Here is a 22,920-nt window from a genome sequence, read left to right as displayed (position 1 = left end):
TACTCTGATGATATATGATTTGTTCTTTCCTTATTTGGATCTTTTGATTATACTTTGTACATTGATTATTTATGTTCATAATTATGTTATTGCCTATGTGGGAGGTTGATAACCTCGATACTTGATCTTCAGGGCTGTGGATCACACACTCGGGTATGCCAAGTAGGGTACGGCTGGGTGGATGTGACATAAACCCTAGCCATGGTTGATTGACGAGGACTGAACCCCTTTGCCCGGGATCCTAGCAGAGGTAACCAATTTGTGAGGGATCAGAGTGACTAGACCTACCCAGAGGAGGGCTGGTGTTATATCTTAAAGCATGTCAACTATATAGAGACTTGCATAGTTAGATTATAGCTGAATCCATATATTTGTAGATCATTCTTTACATATGTGCTTACTTTGATACACTGTCGATATGTATGTGAGATGTGTTTTCCTTACTGAGTTCGTCAGAACTCATTCCTTTCTTTGTATGTTGAATTATGTTGTACATATGGGTATACTAGATTAGGAGAAGTTCCGTATGACTGGAGCAACTCCTGTGAAGAGGATGTGGTGGCGTTAGTGGGTGATAGAGATGTATATCATGAAGCCTTTTGTAGATGCTTGGAGTGCGCTTATTGTAACAACCCCCATATTTCTAACCCGAGATCCGTATTACAGGTCCGAGAACCCGAAGGTCTAGTCGGGTGAACTTGTGGAGTGTCCAGATTGAAGTCCATGATCCATACCCTAAACCCATGGATCTGGATCCTTTATCTGAAGAGCCTGCCTTGGTTGGATTTTGGAATTCTGGAAGTCAAGTGTTGTTCAGAGATGTTTGGAATGAAAGTAAGATCTCCCCCATCTCTTCTTTAGGGCTAGGTTGGCCTTGGGTATCAACCCCCTAGCAAAAGCACCCTTGTATGGAAAATTACATGGGGGCGGTTGCTAGTGGCGGTCGATCAAACCAAGCGACCGCCTGGTCTGTTTTCGGGAATTTTACCCTATTTTGCCCCCTGACTTCTATAAAAGGCAACTCTCACCCAAGTAACGAATATTTTATTCGTGGTTGCTTATTTGGGAGGTTAGACGGCTGCGGGGAAGTTCCGAAAGAGACTCTGGAGTGCTGGCAATGACTTGGAGATCAGTCCTTTCCTTCTCTAACTCTCTGACGTGAGGTATTGAATTAACCCTTCATTCTTTACTCTCTTTGTCCGTTAAATTTAGTGTTAACCCATCCCCTCGTCTTTGTGGTTACCCCCTTGGATATTTTAACTCTCTTTTTAATCTACTTGAGATGAATTAACCGTAAACGAAACCCTGATTTCGTGAGAAGGTTAATCTAGTCAAGGGGAGAGTTCTGGGTAATCTATTGATGGTAATGGTTAGTTTTCCCTCACCCTTTTGGCTTAGGGAGTGTTAGATTTGAGACTTAAGTCAAGATTACACGAAATCCGGATTGAAAACGAGTAATCAAAGGCCTAAGTTTCGGATTGAAACTCACTATTTTTGGGGCGGTCACTAGAGGAGGTCGCTCAACCTAAGCGACCGGCCCAAGCGACTGGCTGGTAAACAGAGACCAAATGGTTTTTGGTTCTGATTCAAATTGATTCATTTAACTTATATGTTACTGTAACCCTGTATATAGGTAAACACTGTTTGAAAGAAAAGTCATATAATAGTTATCGGATTTCATTTTACGGACAATCTTATTATATGCAGGTAAGGACAATTCATCCTATCTCTTAAATAGACTTATAATATGTTAATCTAATGTATATCTGAAATCATATTTCTTTATATATGTTGTTGTTTATATGTCTTATATAGAAATCATATTACTTTATTGTTGTTTGTCTTACTTATATACATATTGTGTTGATTATGAATGTTAGGTATTGATGGTAATTGGTATATGGTTCAAATGGATGAGGTATCTATTTTGGGATATCTTAGCTAGGGATATCAGAAGGCTGTGGAATGGGACACATGCCTGCTGATGTCTCCAGCATTGTCTTTACTATTTGATGGCATTAATTAGGTAGAGTCTAGATTTGCATGGTTAGGTACCCCACATGCTACTACTCTTTCGGTAGGGGGATTGAAACCGAGTGACCCGTGATGACAGTGAGGTGACATTGTGGTCCACTGTTAGTCATATAAATGGTAGGGTTGCATATGTTAGGGTAGGGCTCATGGATGTCCAAGGATCGGACCGGGTGTCGTGAGGAATCATGAGAGCATCCGCCTCAATAATATGTGGATGACCATATGGTTAAGGAGTGGAGTCCAACAGCGGTAGCCAGTCCGTGAGGATTCTTTCTCCTAGGTTGCGAAGGATACTGAACCGAGTTGGATGGTGCCATAGGGGATGTATCTGGACTTCATGTAGACATGTAACCAGTATGACCTTGCATTGGATTAGAAACCCTGACATGCGCCAGTACTCATTACCAATGGTCGTGGTAAGAGAGTGTTGACTTAATTCCCAGCCATGGAATTGAGAGCCAGGTGTGAACTCTCCCTTTTTCCTAGGATCCCACAGAGGTAGCCAGTCGTTGTCGGATCAGAGTGATGAGACTTACCCAGAGGAGGGCTGGTGTATAACTTAAAGCATATCAACTATTAGAGACCTGCATAGTTAGAAATCATAGTATCATTCATATTTTGCATTCATTCATATTATTTATGTATCTTGGCATTGTTGGATAATTGTGGGATTGGGATTGTTTCTTTTTTTTTTTTTTTAAAAAATAAACGTCTTTATTTTGATTGTTTCTTGCCTGAAGAGGAACTTTACGGGAAGTGGACTGGTTTCCTATCAAGGAACCATCCCGTATGAAGAAGATGTGGCACCGTCAGTGGGAGATGGAAATAGCATGTGCGGGAGCTCCTGTAGCTGCATGGAGTGCGCTTATCGCACCTATTGATGATCAGAGGCGAAAGGTGGTCAAGAAGTTTGCTCGGCGAATAGAGTTGAATTGGAGAACACCTTACCTTGAGATCCATGAAAAACATTTTTTAGATTTAGAAAAGGAAACTGGGAAGAAATTTATATAACTTTTTGTTTACTTCCGCTGAAACCTTTATCCATTTTATTCATTATTTCTTTCCTTTATTATTGTTATTGGAGTATTTTGGACTTTTGTAATCATTTAATTCAGTTATTGAATAGTCTTTGCTCTTGATTATCTTTGTTTGTCTTAAATATTGTTGATAGACTAAAACCTTGGATCTTGTGACGGATCGCACCCACGGGTTGTCGGGCGGGTAACCGAGACTGATAGGTGGGGTGTGACACTTATAGCAACCATTGACAGAAGAAGGAGACATATAGCTCGGCATTTTGAGAAGTCTTTGGAGAAAAGCTGGATAGCTCCCATCATTACTAAAACCGAAGAGAAGACTTTAGCCCAAGAGCGAGCTAAAAGAATAAAACTAAACTCGATTATTTTGCTTCCACTAAACTCGATAAATCTTGGACTTGGTTACTTTATTCCCTTTATCTTTGATTCTTCTCTTTGGAGTATTTGGATTCCTGTAATCATTTTTATTCAAATTTACTCTTGCTCTTGATTATTATTGCTTGCATTTATTATTATTGATGATAAAGTTGTGGATCCTGTGACGGATCGCACCCACGAGTTGTCAAATGGGACTGATACCGGTGGGTGGGGTGTGACACATATTGTTGAGGCGAATGCTCTTATGACCCCTCACGACTCCCAGTTGCTCCTTGGATGTCCATGAGCCCAAACCCTAACATATGCAACCCTACCAATGCATGATCAACAGTAGACCACTAAATTTCCGCATGAACTGGCTACCGCTATAGGATGAGACAGAGTCACATCACTATTATCACAGGCCATTCGACTTCAATTCTTCTACTGAAAGGGTAGTAGAATGTATGGGTACCTAGCCATGCAATCTAGACTCCCTAAGTATGTCATTCAACAATCATGATAGTGTTGTGGCATCAGTAGTGTAACACCCCCCATATTTCTAACCCGAGATCCGTATTCCAGGTCCGAGAACCCGAAGGTCTAGTCGGGTGAACTTGTGGAGTATCTAGATTGAAGCCCATGATCCATACCCAGGACCCATGGATCTGGATCCTTTATTTGAAGAGCCTGCCTTGGTTGGATTTTGGAATTATGGAGGTCAGGTGTTGTTCAGAGATGTCAGGATTGAAGGTAAGATCTCCCCCATCTCTTATTTAGGGCTAGGTTTGCCTTGGGTATCAACCCCCTAGTAAAAGCATCCTTGTATGGCAAATTACATGGGGGCGGTTACTAGTGGCGGTCGCTCAACCTAAGCGATTGGCCCAAGCGACCGCCCGATCTGTTTTCGGGGATTTTGCCCTATTTTGCCCCCTGACTTCTATAAAAGGCAACCTCCGTCTAATTAACGAATACTTTATTCGTGGTTGGTTATTTGGGAGATTAGACGGCTGCGGGGAAGATCCGAAAGAGTCTCTGGAGTACTGACAGTGACTTGGAAGATCAGTTCTTTCCTTCTCTGACTCTCTGGCATGAGGTATTGAATTAACCCTTCGTTCTTTACTCTATTTGTCCGCTAAATTAGTATTACCCTTTTTCCCTTGTCTTTGTGATTACCCCCTTGGATATTTTTAACTCTTTTTAATCTACTTGAGATGGAATAACCGTAAACGAAACCCTGTTTCCGTGAGATGGTTAATCCAGTCAAGGGGAGGGTTATGGGTAATCTATTGATGGTAATGGTTAGTTTTCCCTCACCATTTTGGCTTAGGGAGTGTTTGATTCGAGACTTAGGTCAAGATTACTCGAAATCCGGATTGAAATTGAGTAATGAGAAGCCTGAGTTTCGGATTAAAACTCACTGTTTTTGGGGCGGTCACTAGTGGCGGTCGCTCAACCTAAACGCGCCCAAGTGACCTGGTAAACATGATGACCAATTGGATTTTGGTTCCGATTCAAATTGATTCATGTGACTTATATATTCTAATAACCCCGTGTTTTAGGTGTTTCTACTGTTTGAAAGAAAAGTCTTCTAATAGTTACTGGATTCCATTTTACGGACATTTCAATTATATGCAAGTAAGGACAATCTATTTTATCTATCTACATATACTTGAACATGTTAATCTGATAGTTGTTAGTCTTAAGTTCTATTATCATATGTTGCTGCAGTTGTATTAAATTCTGATATACTACTGTTGTTTGCCTTGATTTCATAATTACCTGATGAATTGTGAATGTTATATGATGATAGTAATTGGTATATGGTTATGATAGTTGGGGTGTTCCTTTTGGGATATCTTGGCTGGTGATATCAGAAGGTTGTGGAATGGGACACATGCCTGCTGATACCTTCAGCACTATCATGATTAATTGATGACATTATTAGGATGAGTCTAGATTGCATGGCTAGGTACCCCACATGCTACTACCCTTTCGGTAGGGGGATTGAAACCGAGTGACCCGTGATGACAGTGATGTGACTTGGTGGTCCACTGTTAGTCATGCAATGGTAGGGTTGCATATGTTAGGGTTGGGCTCATGGACGTCCAAGGAACGGACCGGGTGTTGTGAGGAGTCATGAGAGCATCCGCCCCAATAATATGTGGATGACCATAGGGTTAAGGAGTGGAGTCCAACAGAGGTAGCTAGTCCGTGAGGATTCTTACTCCTAGGTTGCGAAGGATACTGAACCGAGTTGGTTGGTGCCATAGGGGATGTATCTAGACTTCATGTAGACATGTAACCATTATGACCTTGCATTGGATTAGAAACCTCGACATGCGCCAGTACTCATTACCAATGGTCGTGGTGAGAGAGTGTTGACTTAACCCCTAACCATGGTTTGTGAGCCAGGTGTGGACTTTCCCTTTTTCCCTGGATCCCTACATAGGTAACCAGTTCTTGCCGGATCAGAGTGATGAGACTTACCTAGAGGAGGGCTGGTGTTTATCTTAAAGCATGTCAGCTGTTAGAGACTTGCATAGTTAGAAATCATAGCATCATTCATATTTTGCATTCATTCATATTACTTTTGTATCATGGCATTATTGGATGATGGATGAGATTTATGATTGTTTCTTACTGAGTTCTTTAGAACTCATTCCTTTATTCTTTGTATGTCTATAGCCTGCACTGAAGAAGGATTTATATCTAAAGATGGGCTGGTTTCCTATGAAGGAACCATCCCGTATGAAGAAGATGTGGCACCACCAGTGGGAGATGGAAATAGCATGTGCGGGAGTTCTTGCGGGTGCATGGAGTGCGCTTATCGCACCGGTTGATGGTCAGAGGCGAAAGGTGGTCCAGGCAGTTCGCACAGAGATCGGAGAAGAATTGGAGGACCCCTCACCTTATTAAACTGGAGTCTAAGTTCATTGACTTAGAAAAGCAAACTGGAAAGAAACTGATATAAACACTTTTGAATTATTCCGCTGCCCTCATTTTTGTTTTATCCTTATTCTTTATTTCTTTCCTTTGATATTGGAGTATTTTGGACTCTTGTAATTCATTTATTTTAGTTATTGAATATTCTTTGCTCTTGATTATCTTTATTTGTCTTAAATATTGTTGATAGACTAAAACCTTGGATCTTGTGACGGATTGCACCCACGGGTTGTCTGGCGGGTAACCGAGACCGACGGGTGGGGTGTGACAAGTAGGCAGTGTCCCATACCATAGCCCCTGATATCCCAAGCAACAGATACCCGATATGGATACCCTCCACCATAGTAACAACACATAATAACTCATCATTTCATATTCAGTCATTTGACATCATAAAGTAATTGAAATACATCTAAACATTATTCACAGTATTTATCCAACCATAAATCATTGAATCATACTATTACAATAAGTTATAAGAATAATGATGCATGCAGATAATCAAACAGTTCATCATAGATCATGTCATCACACACACACACACACACACACACACACACATATATATATATACCACACATATATATATATATATATATGCAGATATGTAAAAACTAATGTATTTGCAATCGAACCTCACAATTAGAAAGTCCAGATAACCTCAATTACCTAGAATAGAGTTGTAAAAATACATTAAAGACAAGGGTCAAAACAGAGCATCAACTGGACTAATCTGGCCATTGAGGACCAGCCGGTTGATTGGGGCAATTGGTTGGTTAAGCGACCCCCACTTTTCCAAACTACTTACAAGTCCGAAATTTCGACTTTTGATCTCCGAATTAATTCGATTTTTGGATGATCTAGATCCGAATTTCATCCTTAAGAAGTCTGCAACACAAGCACAAACCTGGACCCAAGAATTCTAATAATTTAATATTCACGTCATCTCCTTCAATCATATCTATCTTTTATTCGGATGCAATTATTAGTTTTCGGACATGAACTAACCAAGATCATTAATGGGGAATAGAATCAACACATAAAAACTCACAACCAATCTAAGGAGGATGGATCCACACCATTCAAAGATATGAGGAAAGAATGTAGAGGTTACGAAATCAACTTAACTCCACTTGATTCGCAAAACTGACGAAGGATTGGATCTACCTCGCAAACCACGCTTCTCTCACCTTCCAGCACGTGTTCTCTGCTTCCTAACCGTCCACAGCAGTAATCCCAAATAAAATAATGAGTAAAAAGGTCGAGATTTGCTATATATAGGAGATTGGAGCAAAATAGGGTTTAAACCCTGCAAGCAGACCTAGCGGTCGCTTGGGGTGGTTGATTGGCCAAGCAACTCCCCCCTAGTACTTTTCAGTACTTGGGTGCTTTGCTCAAGGGGTTGATCCCCAACTTAAACCTAACCCTAACCAACATGTGGGGGTGATTTTACATTGATTCCGAACATCTTCAAACACACCTTGACTCTGACTAGTGATCCACTTTCTTAGTTCATCAGGGTTTGTACAGGTTCTTCTTTGGATTCCCAGTAAGGGGTTCTTTATCAGCATAATCCAAATCCATGGACTCAAGGTATGGATCATGGACTTTCAGTCCGGATATTCCACAACTTATTACAGCTGGACCTTCAGGTACTCGGACTAGCAATGCGGATTTTGGGTTAAAAATATGGGGGGTTGTTACATCGCTTTTATTTCTGCAAGATATTCTACTGCAATGTCCTTCATCTCCACTATCACGCGTGGACTTAGGGATGGATTTTTTTCATTATTATTAAACTTTTCTTGTTGGTTGTCACTCATTCTTTATGCTTTAGCTTCTCCTAATGTGTACTTGCAATAGTAAGGTCAGCAAGCTTTTGCTCTTTAAGAGCCACATTATAGTCAAACAATCCTAATGTAACATTTAGTTCATCTACCTATTTTTTATTGTTCTCCCCAGAAAAAGCAAGGGTCGAAGCTAAAACATTAGCCTTGTAGACATCTTTAGGGAGGAATAAATGTTCAAATGAGCAACATTAATGAGAATACAATAAAGACATTCAAATAATTATATCATAATCATAATTATATGAAATAAGAACAACATGTCACCCTCAGATATACATGTATGAAAAACACATCATACCAAATGTCCTAAAGACATAAAACTTTAGCATGAATTGGCCAAGTAACATTTCATCCTTTGGGTTAAAATGTACAAGGCCTCACATGTAATTTTGCAAATACCGCAAGATAGCAATAACTTTCGAAAATTCCTTTCACCTTTGGGTAATAAGAAATTCCTAGATTATGCTTCCCAAAACATCTTAATGTTTTAATCTACCTTTAAAAATTGAATGCAACAATAATCCTTGAAAATCTCATTACCTCTAGGTAAATGAAATTCCTTAAATTATTATTCATTCCCACTTAAGTGTATATATATTATTATTACTTAGATGACATCACATTTGCAAATACCGCGGGATAGTTATAACTTTCAAAAATCCATTTCACCATTGGGTGATAAAAAAACTCATAAATTATTATTTATAAAATATCTTAATTTATTAACTCACCTATAAAAATTGAATACAACAATAATCCTCAAAAATCTCATTATCTTTTGGTAAATGAAATTCCTTAAATTATTATTCATTCTCATTTGAGTGCATATATTGTCATTATTTAGATGACATCACCTTTGAGCAAATGTCACCAAACTTTGACTATTATGGCAGACAATAAGAAAGTGGAGTGATGCCACTTGGATGGATTATACTCCTCTTATTATCTACATCTAAAATTTGTAGTCGAAGTACGGAAATACGTGTAATATATTATTATAAAGCACAACTAGCTAAGGGGTTAATATCCAATCATAATAGTTATAATTTTTTTCTTCAAAATATATAAAATCTAAGAGATTAACTTATTTAATTCTGAAATAATATTATAGCACAAAAACATATTTCAGAAACATTTCTATAGCACAAAAAACATATTTCAAGAACGTTTCTATAGCACAACATCATATTTCAAAAAATTTGTTTTTGTGACCATAAGGAATTTTCGTCTGGTCCACTTTAATCAGACGGGTTGGCGTCTATTGTGACAAGACAAACTTTCGTCTTGTACGAAACGATGCTCCGTCTAGACCAAAAAAAATTCATTTTTATCCAAAATATCTACATAGGACAGGATTCATGATCTCATCATCCCATAAAAAAAATTTCACGAAAAATTCAAGAAACATAAAAAAACCTTTCATGGATTAACAATTCACGCAAATTATTACAATCATCCTATTTAGATCCCAATAAAAAAATTAAATCAGTAGAGTTTAGTTCCATAATGATTTAGGGTTTCAATTAAACATTTGATTGTATCTAAAATCAAATCAATAAAATCTAGTTCCATAATGGTTTAGGGTTTCAATTAAACCCTGGATCTTCCCATTGGATCCAATCCAAATCGTATGTTAATCCATCAAATCAATCCTTGGAACAAAATCCCAAACATTATTGATAATAATTAAAACAAAACAATGATTTTAATTCTATATGGTTTAGCTCTTATGCTAATTGTTGGAGTAATTTTGGGTTTTTTTTTCAAAATCCTAATTGAATTCCATATAAAGATTATAATACAATATAATGTTTAAAATAATTGTGCATACCTTACAGCAGACGTATGTTGAAGAAGATTAATTTAAACATTGATTTCTAAATCTGCAGAGTTACGAAGCCTTTTCCAATCTCTTCGTTTTTTTTTTATCGTACATCTTTCTTGTAGAGAGAGAAGATAACAAAAACTTAAGTGATTAGAGGGACCCCATCATAACTATTTATAGTAGTATTCTCAAACCTTAGTCTACTTCCACAATTGATCGATTTGGCCCATCTCAAATCTAATGACAGTGCATCGGCCCAATGTGTTGAAAACCCTATCAATTATTAATCCCAATAATTAGTTCAAGTTCACATAGTATATTAGGATAACCCTAACATCTCTTGCTAACTATTGCTTTATTATGTACCAATCAGGGGGCCATCCCCCCTCCCCCTAATTGTTTGAAATTTTTTTATAAACACATTTCTGGCCCTCTTTGCATGTGTGAAACACAAGCATTTGCCCCCTCCCCCCAATTTTTTTTTTTTTAATTTCCCTCGAGAGACCCTTCTAGCTTTCTTTTCCATAAGTGAAATACTAAAATTGTCCCCCTCCCCCTGGACTGAAGAAATTTTTGTATAGTAAAGATAATAGGTAGAAAAGTCATTGTCAATAGTTAGCTTAAATTCTAGCTCCACCACTGTATCAACTTAAACAAAACTCCAACATTGTATATGCAAACTAAAGGATGACGCATACCAGAATTCTTTTGCAATTTATGAGTTAAAACCTTAAAGGTGAGGTAAGTGCCATATACAAAAACAATAAATCTTGTTTTTGTTATAAATAATATTGATTGTGGATATCCATCACCCTCCAATAGACAATACTTCCAATTGAAGATCTCAAACACCTCAGCATACAATCTTGGTGATTCACATTCCCATCTTAATTGAAGATTACAGTGATCTCAACACGCAATGTTGGCATTCAATATTTCCATTCTATGCACCTTCTATCTTGGGCGACAATCTATCTTTCCATATTAAGAATATATTATTATGTGGAAGAATCATATATTGTATTTCCATATCAGAGTAGATGTTCCTTCTACTATAAATATGTAATGCACTCAACTGAATGAATTAGTTATGACTAAACTCATATTGTCTTTCTTCTTTGTATTCAATATCTTCTTTATTTTATAGCATAATATCTTATTTATTTTATAAAACGTTATCAGCACGATTCCGCTCGAAGTATTGCGTTTTGAGAAGAAAGACAGCAAACTATGTATCATTATGTTTTCTATTCCAAAGTGAAAAGAATGATCGACCTCCTCGCACGTTTTTGTAAACAATGGAGTTTACCTTGTCCATCTTGAAATGTAAGTGCATCATGATAACAAAGGTATGTGTTTTATTGAATCTAATAATCAAACAAATAATAAGATATTAGATTTTCTTAACAATTGTGATTTGTCATTAACAATTGATTTTATTTTTGTATATAGTGGTTGCTAGCTTTGCACCACAAATATTATTAAATGCACCTGAAGTTGCAATATTTGAAACTGTAAATAAATACAGTTCTACAGATGCACATGAAGTTGCAAGATTTGAAACTGTAAATAAGTACAGTTCTGCAGATGCACATGAAGTTGCACGATTTGAAACTGTAAATGAGTACAGTTCTACAGATGCACTTGAAGTTGCAAGATTTGAAACTGTATATGAATACAGTTCTGCAGATATGCACATGAAGTTGCAAGATTTGAAACTGCAAGATTTGAAACTGTAAATAAATACAGTTTTGTAGTTTTTAAAATTAATTCTCTATTGAAATTATAAGGAAAAAATATTATTCATGAAAATAGCCAGCAAATTTTAAAGTTTCAGATTTGTTGTTACAATAACAATATTGTAAAAGGAGTTTTAAGAAATACTCTAAATGATATCATGCATATTTGTGGCTAAGTAAAATAATGGACTATTAATGAAAAGTCATGAAGCTCATCCTATTGGTTATGTTCCATTCCTTGAAGTGAATACAACAATTCATGATATACCTGAAAGAAGGCAAAATTAAAATTATGGTCATGACTGTGGAAGAGGATGAGGCAAAAGACGGAATAATTACCGTCATTATTATGGAAATTAATAAGAGAACAATAAGGATTCTCAATATAACAATTCAAGAAGTGAATATAATATTTGTTACCGATATGGTATGAGAAAGCTATTAGACATGTATCTGTTATACTCCACAATATTTAATTAAGTTTTGTCAAGCCTTAATTAAAGAAATAAAAATAATATAAAGATAAATTGGATTTTCCAAAATCATGATACTTGAGCAATTTTTGCGCAATTTTTGCCTATAAAAGGAATGATTTTGATGGCCTCACAGATACTACACATCTAGATGCTGCAAACTTCTTTAAAGATAATAGTTGAAGATTTGATTATGTTAGTAGAATTCAAATAAAAATAAAGTTAATATTATATTAGTTTGTAGTTATTTTCTCTTCAAATCTCATCTTATATGTTAGTTTTATTTTAAATTTAATATTTTTCCTCTATATTTTTTTTATTGACTTTCTATATATCTTTTAATATATTTTGTTTCATTTTGATGAAGAATGTGAATATTCTCTTATATGATGTGACGCATATTATATTGAGAGAAAAATATACATATTTCTTTTATTTGATGATGCGGAAGTCAATATTCATATAAAATCGGTAGTACAACATTGATTGGAAGCTCCGGAATAACTAATATATTATTATCTGGGAGATAAAATTGGCTATGAATAATTCATTATTTTGTAGTAAGTCTCAAATAAACTTATTAAGTTTCAAAGCTATTTGCCAAAATGATTATTAGATTGAGACTACAAATAATGATATAAGTAAATATCTATACAAAGGTATTAGATATTTCTCCCAATTTGTACTACACGAATATCGCATGGTTGAAACACATGCTTGGGTAAATCAAATGAACATTGATTCCAATAATTTTATTATTTGACATGACCGGTTGGACAATCTCGAATCAAGTATGATGCAAAAAATTATTGAAAATTCAATTGTCATGCATTGAAGAACCAGAAGATTCTTCAGTTAAGTGAATTTTCTTGTATTGCTTGTTCTCAATAAAAAATTTATTATTAAATATTCACTAGCTAAAGTTGAGAATGAACATTCTACGTTTTTAAAACGTATAGAGGGTGAAATATATGGGCCCATTCACCCATCATGTGGACCATTCAGATAATATATGATTTTAGTAGATGCATCTATGAAGTGGTCACATGTATGTTCATTATGAACTTGCAATTTGGTGTTTGCGAGATTGTTTGCTCAAATAATGAGATCAAGAGCATAATTTATGGATTATAAGATAAAGACAGTTTGTCTTGATAATGCTGATGAATTTACATATCAGGTTCTATGATTATTGTATAACAATTGAAATCACAGTTGAATAGCATGTTGTTTATGTTTATATCCAAAATGGTTTAGCTCATTTACTAAATGTCTAGCTTATGTTCTAATTGCTTCACCACAACGCACAAAGATGAGTTCCCAAATAAAGTTGGGAATATATGTTGGATATGAATCTCCCTATATAATGCAATATATTGCCAATAATAGGATATTTATTTAATGAATTAGTTTTTCCAACATGAGGGGGAGAAAATAAACAGTTGGAAAAAGAGATTGATTGTATGCATTATCATTATCTCATTAGATCCTAGCACTAAACACTATAAACTTGAAGTTCGAAGGATAATGCAATAAATATTATGAATCAACTGCCAGATTTGCTGACCTGCTAAGAGTTACTAAATCTCATATTCCAGCTGTAAATGTTCCAATTAGAATTGATGTCCCAGCAGGACAATCTATCAGTGCAAATGAAATTAAACCACGTTTAAAACGTGGAAGATCAATCGGTTCCAAGGATAAAATCCTATAAAAAGAAAGGAGCAAATGATCAAGATGATCATAATATGGAGACAATTGATTATGAATATCCTGAAGACATAACTTTCTATAAAACCCCAGAAGAGGTTCAGGTACCTGAAAATAATGAAGAGATCTCGATTAGTTATGTCATTACAGGAAAAAGATGGAATCGAAAAGATAAAGTTGTCGACAACATTTTTGCATATTATGTTATTGTTGAAATAATACAACAAGACGAAGATCTTGAACATAAATTTGTTGATGAATATAAATCAAGAAATGATTGGCCAAAATGTAGAAACGCAATTCAAGCAGAATTGAATTCGCTTGAAAATAAAAGTTTTTGGACCTGTAGTCCAACATCTGAAGGTATAAAGCCAGTGGGTACAATTGAGTTTTCTATGAAAAAATAAAATGAGAAAAAGAATGAAATCATGATATATAAATCATGAATTATGGCACAAGAATTTTCGCAAATGCCTGGCATTGATTACATGGAAACATGTTCTCTTGTGGTGGATGTAATCACCTTCAAATATCTTATTAATTTGGGAGTATATGAAAATTTTGACATACATCTAATGGATATTATTATAGCCTATTTATATGGCTCACTCGAGTGTGAAATATATATGAAAATCCCTGAAGGATTAAAAATGACTGAAGCATATAAAAATTCCTAGGAAATTTATTCAATAAGGCTTCAAAGATTATCAAGGCATATATGGTAATCTCTTTAATGGATATTTACTAAATGAAAAGTATAAAATGATCCAATTTATTATTGTGCCTTTATTAAAGGATATGGATCTAATTTTAGTAAGTATAGATGATGATGATTTAAATATCATCGAAACTCCTGAAGAGTTTCCAAAAGCAATAGATTATTTGAAGAAAGTTGAAATGAAAATCTTGAAAAGACAATGTTTTGTCTTGACTTGTAAATTGAGCATTTGACGAATGAAATATTCGTTCATCAATCAACTTATATAGAGAATATTTTGAAGAGATTTTATCTAGATAAAATACATCCATTGAGTACCCCAATGGTTGTGAGATTGCTCAATATAAAGAAATATTCATTTCGACCCCAATAAAATAGTGAAAATTTTCTTGGTCATAAAGTATCATACATAGTGCAATTGAGGCATTAATGTATTGTGCTAATAGTATAAGACCAGGTATATCATTTTCTATAAGTGGATTAGCAAGATTTATCTTTTCTCCAATATGAAAACACTGAAATGTTATAAAACATATATTTCAGTATATTCGAGAAATTATTGATATGATATTATTTTATGAATGTGAACATCAACTTACTTGTTATGCAGATGCAAGTTTTTATTTGATCTATATACAACTAGATCTCAAACAGGCTATTTATTCACAAGTGAATGTTAGCTATTTTATATTTGGTTTAGATCAATGATACAACACATTCAGGAAGCATGCAGTCTTCTATTAGAAGAAGAGGTTTGAACAATATTATATGAAGATTATGCTGCATGCATAGCTCAATTGAAGCGATGATACATCAAAGGAGATAGAACGATACATATTTCACCGAAATTTTTCTTTATTCATGGTCTTCAATGAAATGGTGAAATCGATGTTCAACAAACTCGTTCAAGTGATAATTTGACAAATTTATCTATTGAAAAGTTGCATACTTCAAATCTTGAGAAGCTGGTATATGATATTGGAATGTACGTACTTAAAGATACTCAATGATGTTATCATCAGGGGGATTAAAATACGTGTTGCACTCTTTTTCCCTTAACCAAGGTTTTGTCCCACTGGGTTTTCCTGGTAAGGTTTTTAATGAGGCAGCTACCAATACGTATTATTTAGATATGTATACTCTTTTTCCTTCACTAAGATTTTTTCCCACATGGTTTTTTCTTAGTAAGGTTTTAACGAGGTACATTATCTATTGATAGACATCCAAGGGGGAGTGTTATAAATAATATTGATTGTGGATATCCATCACCTTTCAATAGACAATACTTCCAATTGAAGATCTCAACCACCTCAACATACAATCTTAGTGATTCACATTCCCATCTTAATTGAAGATTACAGTGATCTCAACACGCAATGTTGGCAGTCAATATTTCCATTCTATGTACCTTCTATCTTTCCATATCAAGAATATATTATTATGTGCAAGAATCATATATTGTATTTCCATATTAGAGTAGATGCTCCTTCTACTATAAATATGTAATGCACTAAACTGAATGAATTAGTTCTGATTGAACTCATCTTGTATTTCTTATTTGTATTCAATATCTTCTTTATTTTATAATATAATATATTCTTTGTTTTATAACAATTTTGACAATAATGAGAAATTTAATGTTCAAGCATTAATATATGGAAAGTCATCCAAAAATTGATTATCTCAAGTTTAAAGGTGTTACATCCACCTAGTCGGTATCCATTCACCTGAATACCCAATGGAGTGATCCATAGCCTAATGAATCAAATTTCATATAATCACAAACCATTCTACATAATAAACCAATCATGAACAAAAATAAATCAATGTTACATATATAATTAGGAAAAAAAAAACAAGTATTGAGAATCTCAGAAGGATCTCAAACTAAATCAGAGTGCAGAAGTGACGACATGACTAAAGTAATCAAATTGAAAAGAATAAGCTAAGTCGTAATGATCAACACCTTCTAGTAAATATGTCATAAATTGAGTGTTCGATTCTCACCGATCATATATGTAATATCCCGATCCGTTGTTGTTAAGGCTGCAACAGGGCCCGACTTTTGCAATCCTAAACCCATCCCTATCTATTATAATCTAAGCCCATTCTCACCCTAACTCTAATTAAGAGTCAATGATTATTGTCTCTAATCCTAAGTCTTACAGGGCCAAGCCAAGCCCATTCCACCCTGATTAGCCTTGTCATTAGCCTTGATTGGCCCTGTCCTTAACCTTAGCCCTATCCTTGTCCTTCTCCATAATTTATTGAGATCAAATATCAGAGACAAAATTATGACCAGAATCAGGGCTAAAATTATGATCAAGGTCAGGACAAAAAATCAAGGACATGTCAGGATAGGCCTGACGAGACAAAGAATAATTCTAGACCCACCCTTGGCCCTAACCCACCCTCAAGGCCAAAATTCTGAGCCCAAGTCTTGTTTGGATTTAGGGCAGACTTAGAACGGATCAAGGCTATGGGCCAAACTTACACCCTAGTTGTTGAATTGTTGAATGTGTAAAGCGCCCTCGTACTTGACCGGCTAAATGCCGCTACCACTCTACAATTTATCGTTTCTGGTTCCTCGTTTCGCGACGCAGATAACTTTATAACCCTAGTTTTATGTATTTAAATCTTCTTATAAAAGCGTAGTCTGTTAATTAGGGTTTCTCTCTTGTACTCTGTTTACCTCCCCTTACTGCAAAACTCAAGCTTCCAGAGAGGAAAAACAAACAATGGCTGAAACTCTGGTGTTCAGGGGAGTGATGAAGGGTCACTCTGACATGGTTACGGCGATCGCAACTCCCATTGACAACTCTGAGATGATCGTCTCTTCATCTCGAGACAAATCGGTCCTTGTTTGGAACCTATCGAAGGAGAATCTCACGAAGGAGGAAGGAATTTACGGTGTCCCTCGTCGCCGTCTCACCGGCCACTCTCATTTCGTCCAAGACGTTGTTCTATCTTCTGATGGTCAGTTTGCTCTTTCTGGTTCTTGGGATAGCGAGCTTCGACTTTGGGATCTTAACACAGGTGTTACTACTCGTCGTTTCGTTGGACACACCAAGGATGTTCTCTCCGTTGCATTCTCAATCGACAATCGTCAGATCGTCTCGGCTTCTCGTGATCGCTCTATCAAGCTGTGGAATACACTCGGTGAATGCAAGTACACCATTCAGGATGCAGATTGCCACACCAATTGGGTTAGCTGCGTTAGATTCAGCCCTAACAATTTCCAGCCAACCATTGTTTCTGGATCTTGGGATCGGACCGTGAAGGTTTGGAATCTCACCAATTGTAAGCTCCGCTGCACATTGACCGGTCATGGTGGCTATGTGAACACAGTTGCAGTTTCGCCTGACGGGTCTCTGTGTGCCAGTGGAGGAAAAGATGGTGTGACGTTGCTCTGGGATTTGGCCGAGGGCAAGAGGCTATATTCGCTAGATGCTGGCGCTATTATTCATTCTCTTTGCTTTAGTCCGAATAGGTATTGGCTTTGTGCTGCAACGGAGGACAGTGTTAAGATTTGGGATTTGGAGAGCAAGACCATCGTTCAGGACTTAAAACCAGATAGTCCCGCTAGTAGCAAAAATCAGGTATATTTGTTTTTTGGTGACATGTTAGCTGTTTTATTGGTTACTCTGTTGAGGTTACATGTTTGGCCTTCGTTACTTATAAAATTTGGCGCCCTGCATAGGCATTATTGACATTTTCCTTTTACACTGGAATATGTTGTATTATATAGATTTAAAATTTTCTGTGATGCACCTGAGAAGTTATTGTAGTTTCTTTGCAGTCATATGAAGTGATTGTAGTTTCTTTGTAATCATATTACCGTCAAATTAAAGAATCATTTAAGGTATATTTAAGGAAATTACAATTACTTATTGCATGACTTGATTCTACTCAACTAAGGTATTCTACTCAACAAAGGTTAAATGTCAATCAAAGAATTTATCTTTAAGAATTAATATTCATATATCTTTTTATGTTTGAATGGGTCATGCATGAATTATTTTGTTATTAGAAAACCCGACAGTATATTTTCCTCATTATAGAAGTCAGATTGCTGGACCTCCTGATACTCTTACTAAAACAGATCTATGTTAGTTGCAGTGAGTTTTGGCTGGTTCTCTCCACTTTGGGTGTAAAATAAGGAACTCTTTCTTTCCAGAAATACAATGATTATTTTCTTTACCCTCTCTCTCTAATTAAAATAGTGATGCTTTCATTTGAACAATCTTAAATTGAACCTTGCATTGTGCACTTCTTTGTTTCTACTGACACATGACTTTCTGATTCTTTACTGCTGTCATGGATCCATCTTTCCTTAGTCTTTGTTTCATATTATGTTTGGATGCAAATTAGGCTCTGTTTAGGATTCCAACAGAAGTATTTGTTGTATCATTTTCTTGTGCTTGTTGTGAACAAAAAAACTGAATATGTCTGAACAATAAAAATTAGGCCCTGTTTAGTATTCCAACAAAAGTATTTCTTGCATCATTTTCTTGTGTTTGTTGTGAACAAAAACACTGAATATGTCTGTTACATATTGTTAATTTTTGTGTTTTGCCAAAGTGAATTGGATCTCTAGGAACTCAAGTAACATGGCAAGACAAGCATAGACAGTTTTTCTTTTTTTGAATTCCAGAAAAGAGATTCGAACAAAACCAGAACCCAATAGATACCCCTCTATTTTTTCCTATTGCATATGATAGTGGCTGTGGCGGTGTTGATATAACTACATCCACAAATTGAGGTGTCTATGCTTTACGAGCATTTAAGGTCACTTTGGTTTGGAGCAACAATCATCTATCTTCTTGTTACGTGGTAGTGAAAATTTTTCCTTTTCAACTGGTCAACTGAGGAGGTGGTTGCATTGAAGTTGATCATTTTGAATGTGACTCTATGTCAGTTCCTCAAGTGGTCCACTGAAAATTGAATTGGTTGGTTAAGAGTCCATTGATGATGTTCAATTCTAAATTCTGAATTAGATATTGTCAATCTGAATTAATGTTTGGATATCCTTTGGGAGCCTCACTGTCTTGACCATTACATGGATGATGGATGTATTTCAGTGCAATTAAGATGAGTGGAAAGAAATTTCAGCAGTAGGATGAGAAATGTTGATTCAACTTGATCATCTAGGACATAATTTTATAACCGAATATCAAGAGTCATAGGCCCTTCTCCCTCACTGTACCTTGTCTTGGAAAGAGTAACTGAAACAGAGAAGAAGAGGTGGACATTGAAAATAGTAGTGGGGGAAGATGAGGGTAGAAGAGATGAGGCAGAAATAATAAAGCCTTTTAACTGGTAAAAATTTTCAGATTTTCTGATCATCCAAATTGTCAAGTTCCTCCTTTGCTCGAACAATCCTTAAAGTCTTGCCCATCAGCAGATTGCTAACTCTATTTGAAATTTTGACTAATCCGACCATAAGTCTTTTATTGGGTTGGGCAGTGTTGGGCTTTTCTTTCTTTGCTGAGGGAAATGTTTAATTTACAGTGAATCATACAGAAAGGTGGTCACCCAATTCAAATGTGATGGGTGCTACATGTTTTCATCCACTGCAGGAAAGATACATCCTGCATTAGGGATTTCTGGGTTTCACGGGTGTGAGTCACAGAAGCATGATATAAGTGACCGAGTTACAGGAAAGGACTCCTTTTGCTAAAAAGAAAATAAAAAAATAAAAATGATAGAGGTATATTTGTCATGATAAAAGTGCATTCAAAACACATTTCCATTGTTAGAATCATTCTTACACTTCATTATCAAATGCACAATTAACCATAGATGTTTACTCCTGGAGAAGAAATAGGAAAAATTAATTTTCAACTAAAAAACACTTCCACAGAAAAGAAGTGTTAGTCAACATGGTATATCTCTAAATTCTAAATGCTTTTATTTTCGATTTATGATAGGATTCTCGAAAACTTCTGTTGTTACACTGTCAGCTTCATAAATTTATTGTCTGCATCAAACGTTATATATTCTATGCGCTCTCTTCTGCATCATCCACCTGACCCTGATTTTATGTGCAACATCTTATGAAATTATTTATTTCTGAGATCTTACTTAACATATTTCAAGGAAGAACTTGTTCAGTATTTTTGGTTTTCACTCCACTACCAGATCTTAACTGTACATATCAATGTCTCCTTGACTTAAATTTCACTTGCTTGTCTTACTCTAATAGGTTTTCAATTTAGCAACTGACTTTATAGCCTTGCTGTTGTCTGTCAGTATGATGTCAGTGGCTGGCCCTCATGTATTTCTAATTAGTTAATTATCCCAGATGCATTACGTTTTGAAGGTGGTTCTAAAACTTGGTTTTGAGGCCTCATGGGTCAGGCTGAAACTGAGATATGCTGAATTGCATTTTGAGGTTTCTAGTTTCTACCCTGCGCCTCCCTGGGTTTTTTGTTGTATAAGTCCCAAAACTAATAGGTTTCAGCATCAATTGGGATTTAGTTCTTGGTTTTTCTAAATATTGTCTGGCAAACTTAAGTCCTCTGGAGTTTTGTTTTGCCTAGAAAATTTTCTGAATAGATCCAGATGATTGGTTTGTTATTGCTGAGTATGTACTTCATTGTAACATCCTTGTTTGTGACATTTTTTGTGGTAATGACGTGAATCTATTTGAACTTTTTTTTTGTGGTAAGAATATATTTGAACTTGAAACCATGAAGGGAAGTAACCGGAAAAAACCGTTGAAGAATTTATATATATATATATATAATCAAGCATCCTTGTTTGGTCCCCCCCTTTGGGGGGGTGGGGCTCAACTGAAACCATGAGGAAGGTAACAACCTAAGCTATCTACTAGAATGGATGCCCCCCCCCCCCCCCGGGCCGGGTGGCTTCATCAACGAGTACAACACATTGTCCTTTTGCAGCCATATTTGCTAGCTTGTCAGCAAACATGGTTGCCTTCTCTAAGCGTAAGTTGAAAGCAGATGAATTCAAATTGGGTTGCCTATTCAGTTGTATCTAATTCATTATAACATCCTTGGTTGTGACTTGATAACCTGACATGTGGCATCATCATAGATGCCCTAAGAACACATCCAATGTACTTGGTGATATGTGACTAGAGACTTAATTATGGTAAAAAATATTGTCAGTTTGAATAAAGAGAATTAGGAATAACTGATATTTGAGTTGATCTGCTTGGTTAAAAGATGTAGAGCCTCTGTCTGCCTTATCTTTTTGTCAAGTATTACTAGTTTCAATCATTGTCAGATCTTTATGTGTTGAATTCTGTTGAATGCATGAGATGCTATATTGTGACGTTTACTGAATGGGGTGTTCTGGTAAACATGCCTCAGGGTTCAATGTAGTTAGTTCCGTACTGTGAACTGTGTTGGGTAGTTCGGAGTTCCCAAAGCCCCTTGTGTTTCATGGCATAAAATTGGTGTTTAATGTCATACGCTCTGCTTTGTGGTCAAGTTAAACCAATGCTTTGATTTATTCAAGTTCATTTTGTTTCTTTGAATTTTGCAGACGTTGTATTGCACCAGCTTGAGTTGGAGCGCAGATGGAAGCACATTATTCACTGGTTACACGGATGGTACCATTAGGGTTTGGGGAATTGGTCGCTATTAGGACCTCTCTTCAGGATTCTGGAGATAAAACTTATTTTTGATGAACATTGAATTTTTACTGAGTATGAATCTGTTTTTTTGCTGAATCTATCGGCTTGGTCATTGGAATGATCATGTTTAAAGAATTTTGATATCTTAGAAAATCTGAGAGGTACAATTTTTATGGGCAATGTATTCCTTGAATGATGGATATTTTTTGCTAGAATTTAATTATTATTGATATTATGGTTCTTGATGTTTTGAAAAGTTCCAGTCCCTTGGGTGGAAATGCTTTGTCTATTAAAAGCCATCCTGCCAAATCGAAAGCAGATGTCCTGGAGTGAAAGATTGTCTTAACTATCCAAATGCTTGCAAGCCTGTCATTGGTTTGTCTTCTTGGGTCCATTCTAGTTTGATTTTGAAGCCTCTGATGATGGAAAAGGCTCTTAAAATGGTCATGGCTTACACAGCCTAAGTTCGAATCTTTGTTGAAACGAAAATCAGAGATGGCCTTCAGAGTACAAGAATGCACTCTTCATTGTTGGCCTATTCAGGTAAGTGACTATACACTGTTGATATATTCAGATTATTCAATATCAATTTTAGGTTTTGATGTTTTCATATCATCTATTCCTTGTG

The 22,920-nt window shown here is 35.9% G+C and overlaps 1 protein-coding gene across 1 annotated transcript; it reads left to right on the top strand.

Moving 5' to 3' along the window:
* The first annotated feature begins 17,335 nt into the window (after positions 1 to 17,335).
* On the top strand, positions 17,336 to 22,557 carry LOC149002430 (small ribosomal subunit protein RACK1-like). Its single transcript, XM_089137549.1, has 2 exons — positions 17,336 to 18,288; positions 22,202 to 22,557. The coding sequence occupies exons 1-2, from the start codon at positions 17,428 to 17,430 to the stop codon at positions 22,301 to 22,303; spliced, it is 963 nt and encodes a 320-aa protein (XP_088993675.1). The 5' UTR covers positions 17,336 to 17,427; the 3' UTR covers positions 22,304 to 22,557.
* Positions 22,558 to 22,920: the final 363 nt, after the last annotated feature.

This window comes from Hakea prostrata, chromosome 10 (genome assembly GCF_041222555.1).
Source record: "Hakea prostrata isolate BN-2017 chromosome 10, UWA_Hpros_2, whole genome shotgun sequence".
Lineage (NCBI taxonomy): Eukaryota > Viridiplantae > Streptophyta > Magnoliopsida > Proteales > Proteaceae > Hakea > Hakea prostrata.
This window is presented reverse-complemented; position numbering and strand designations above follow the sequence as displayed.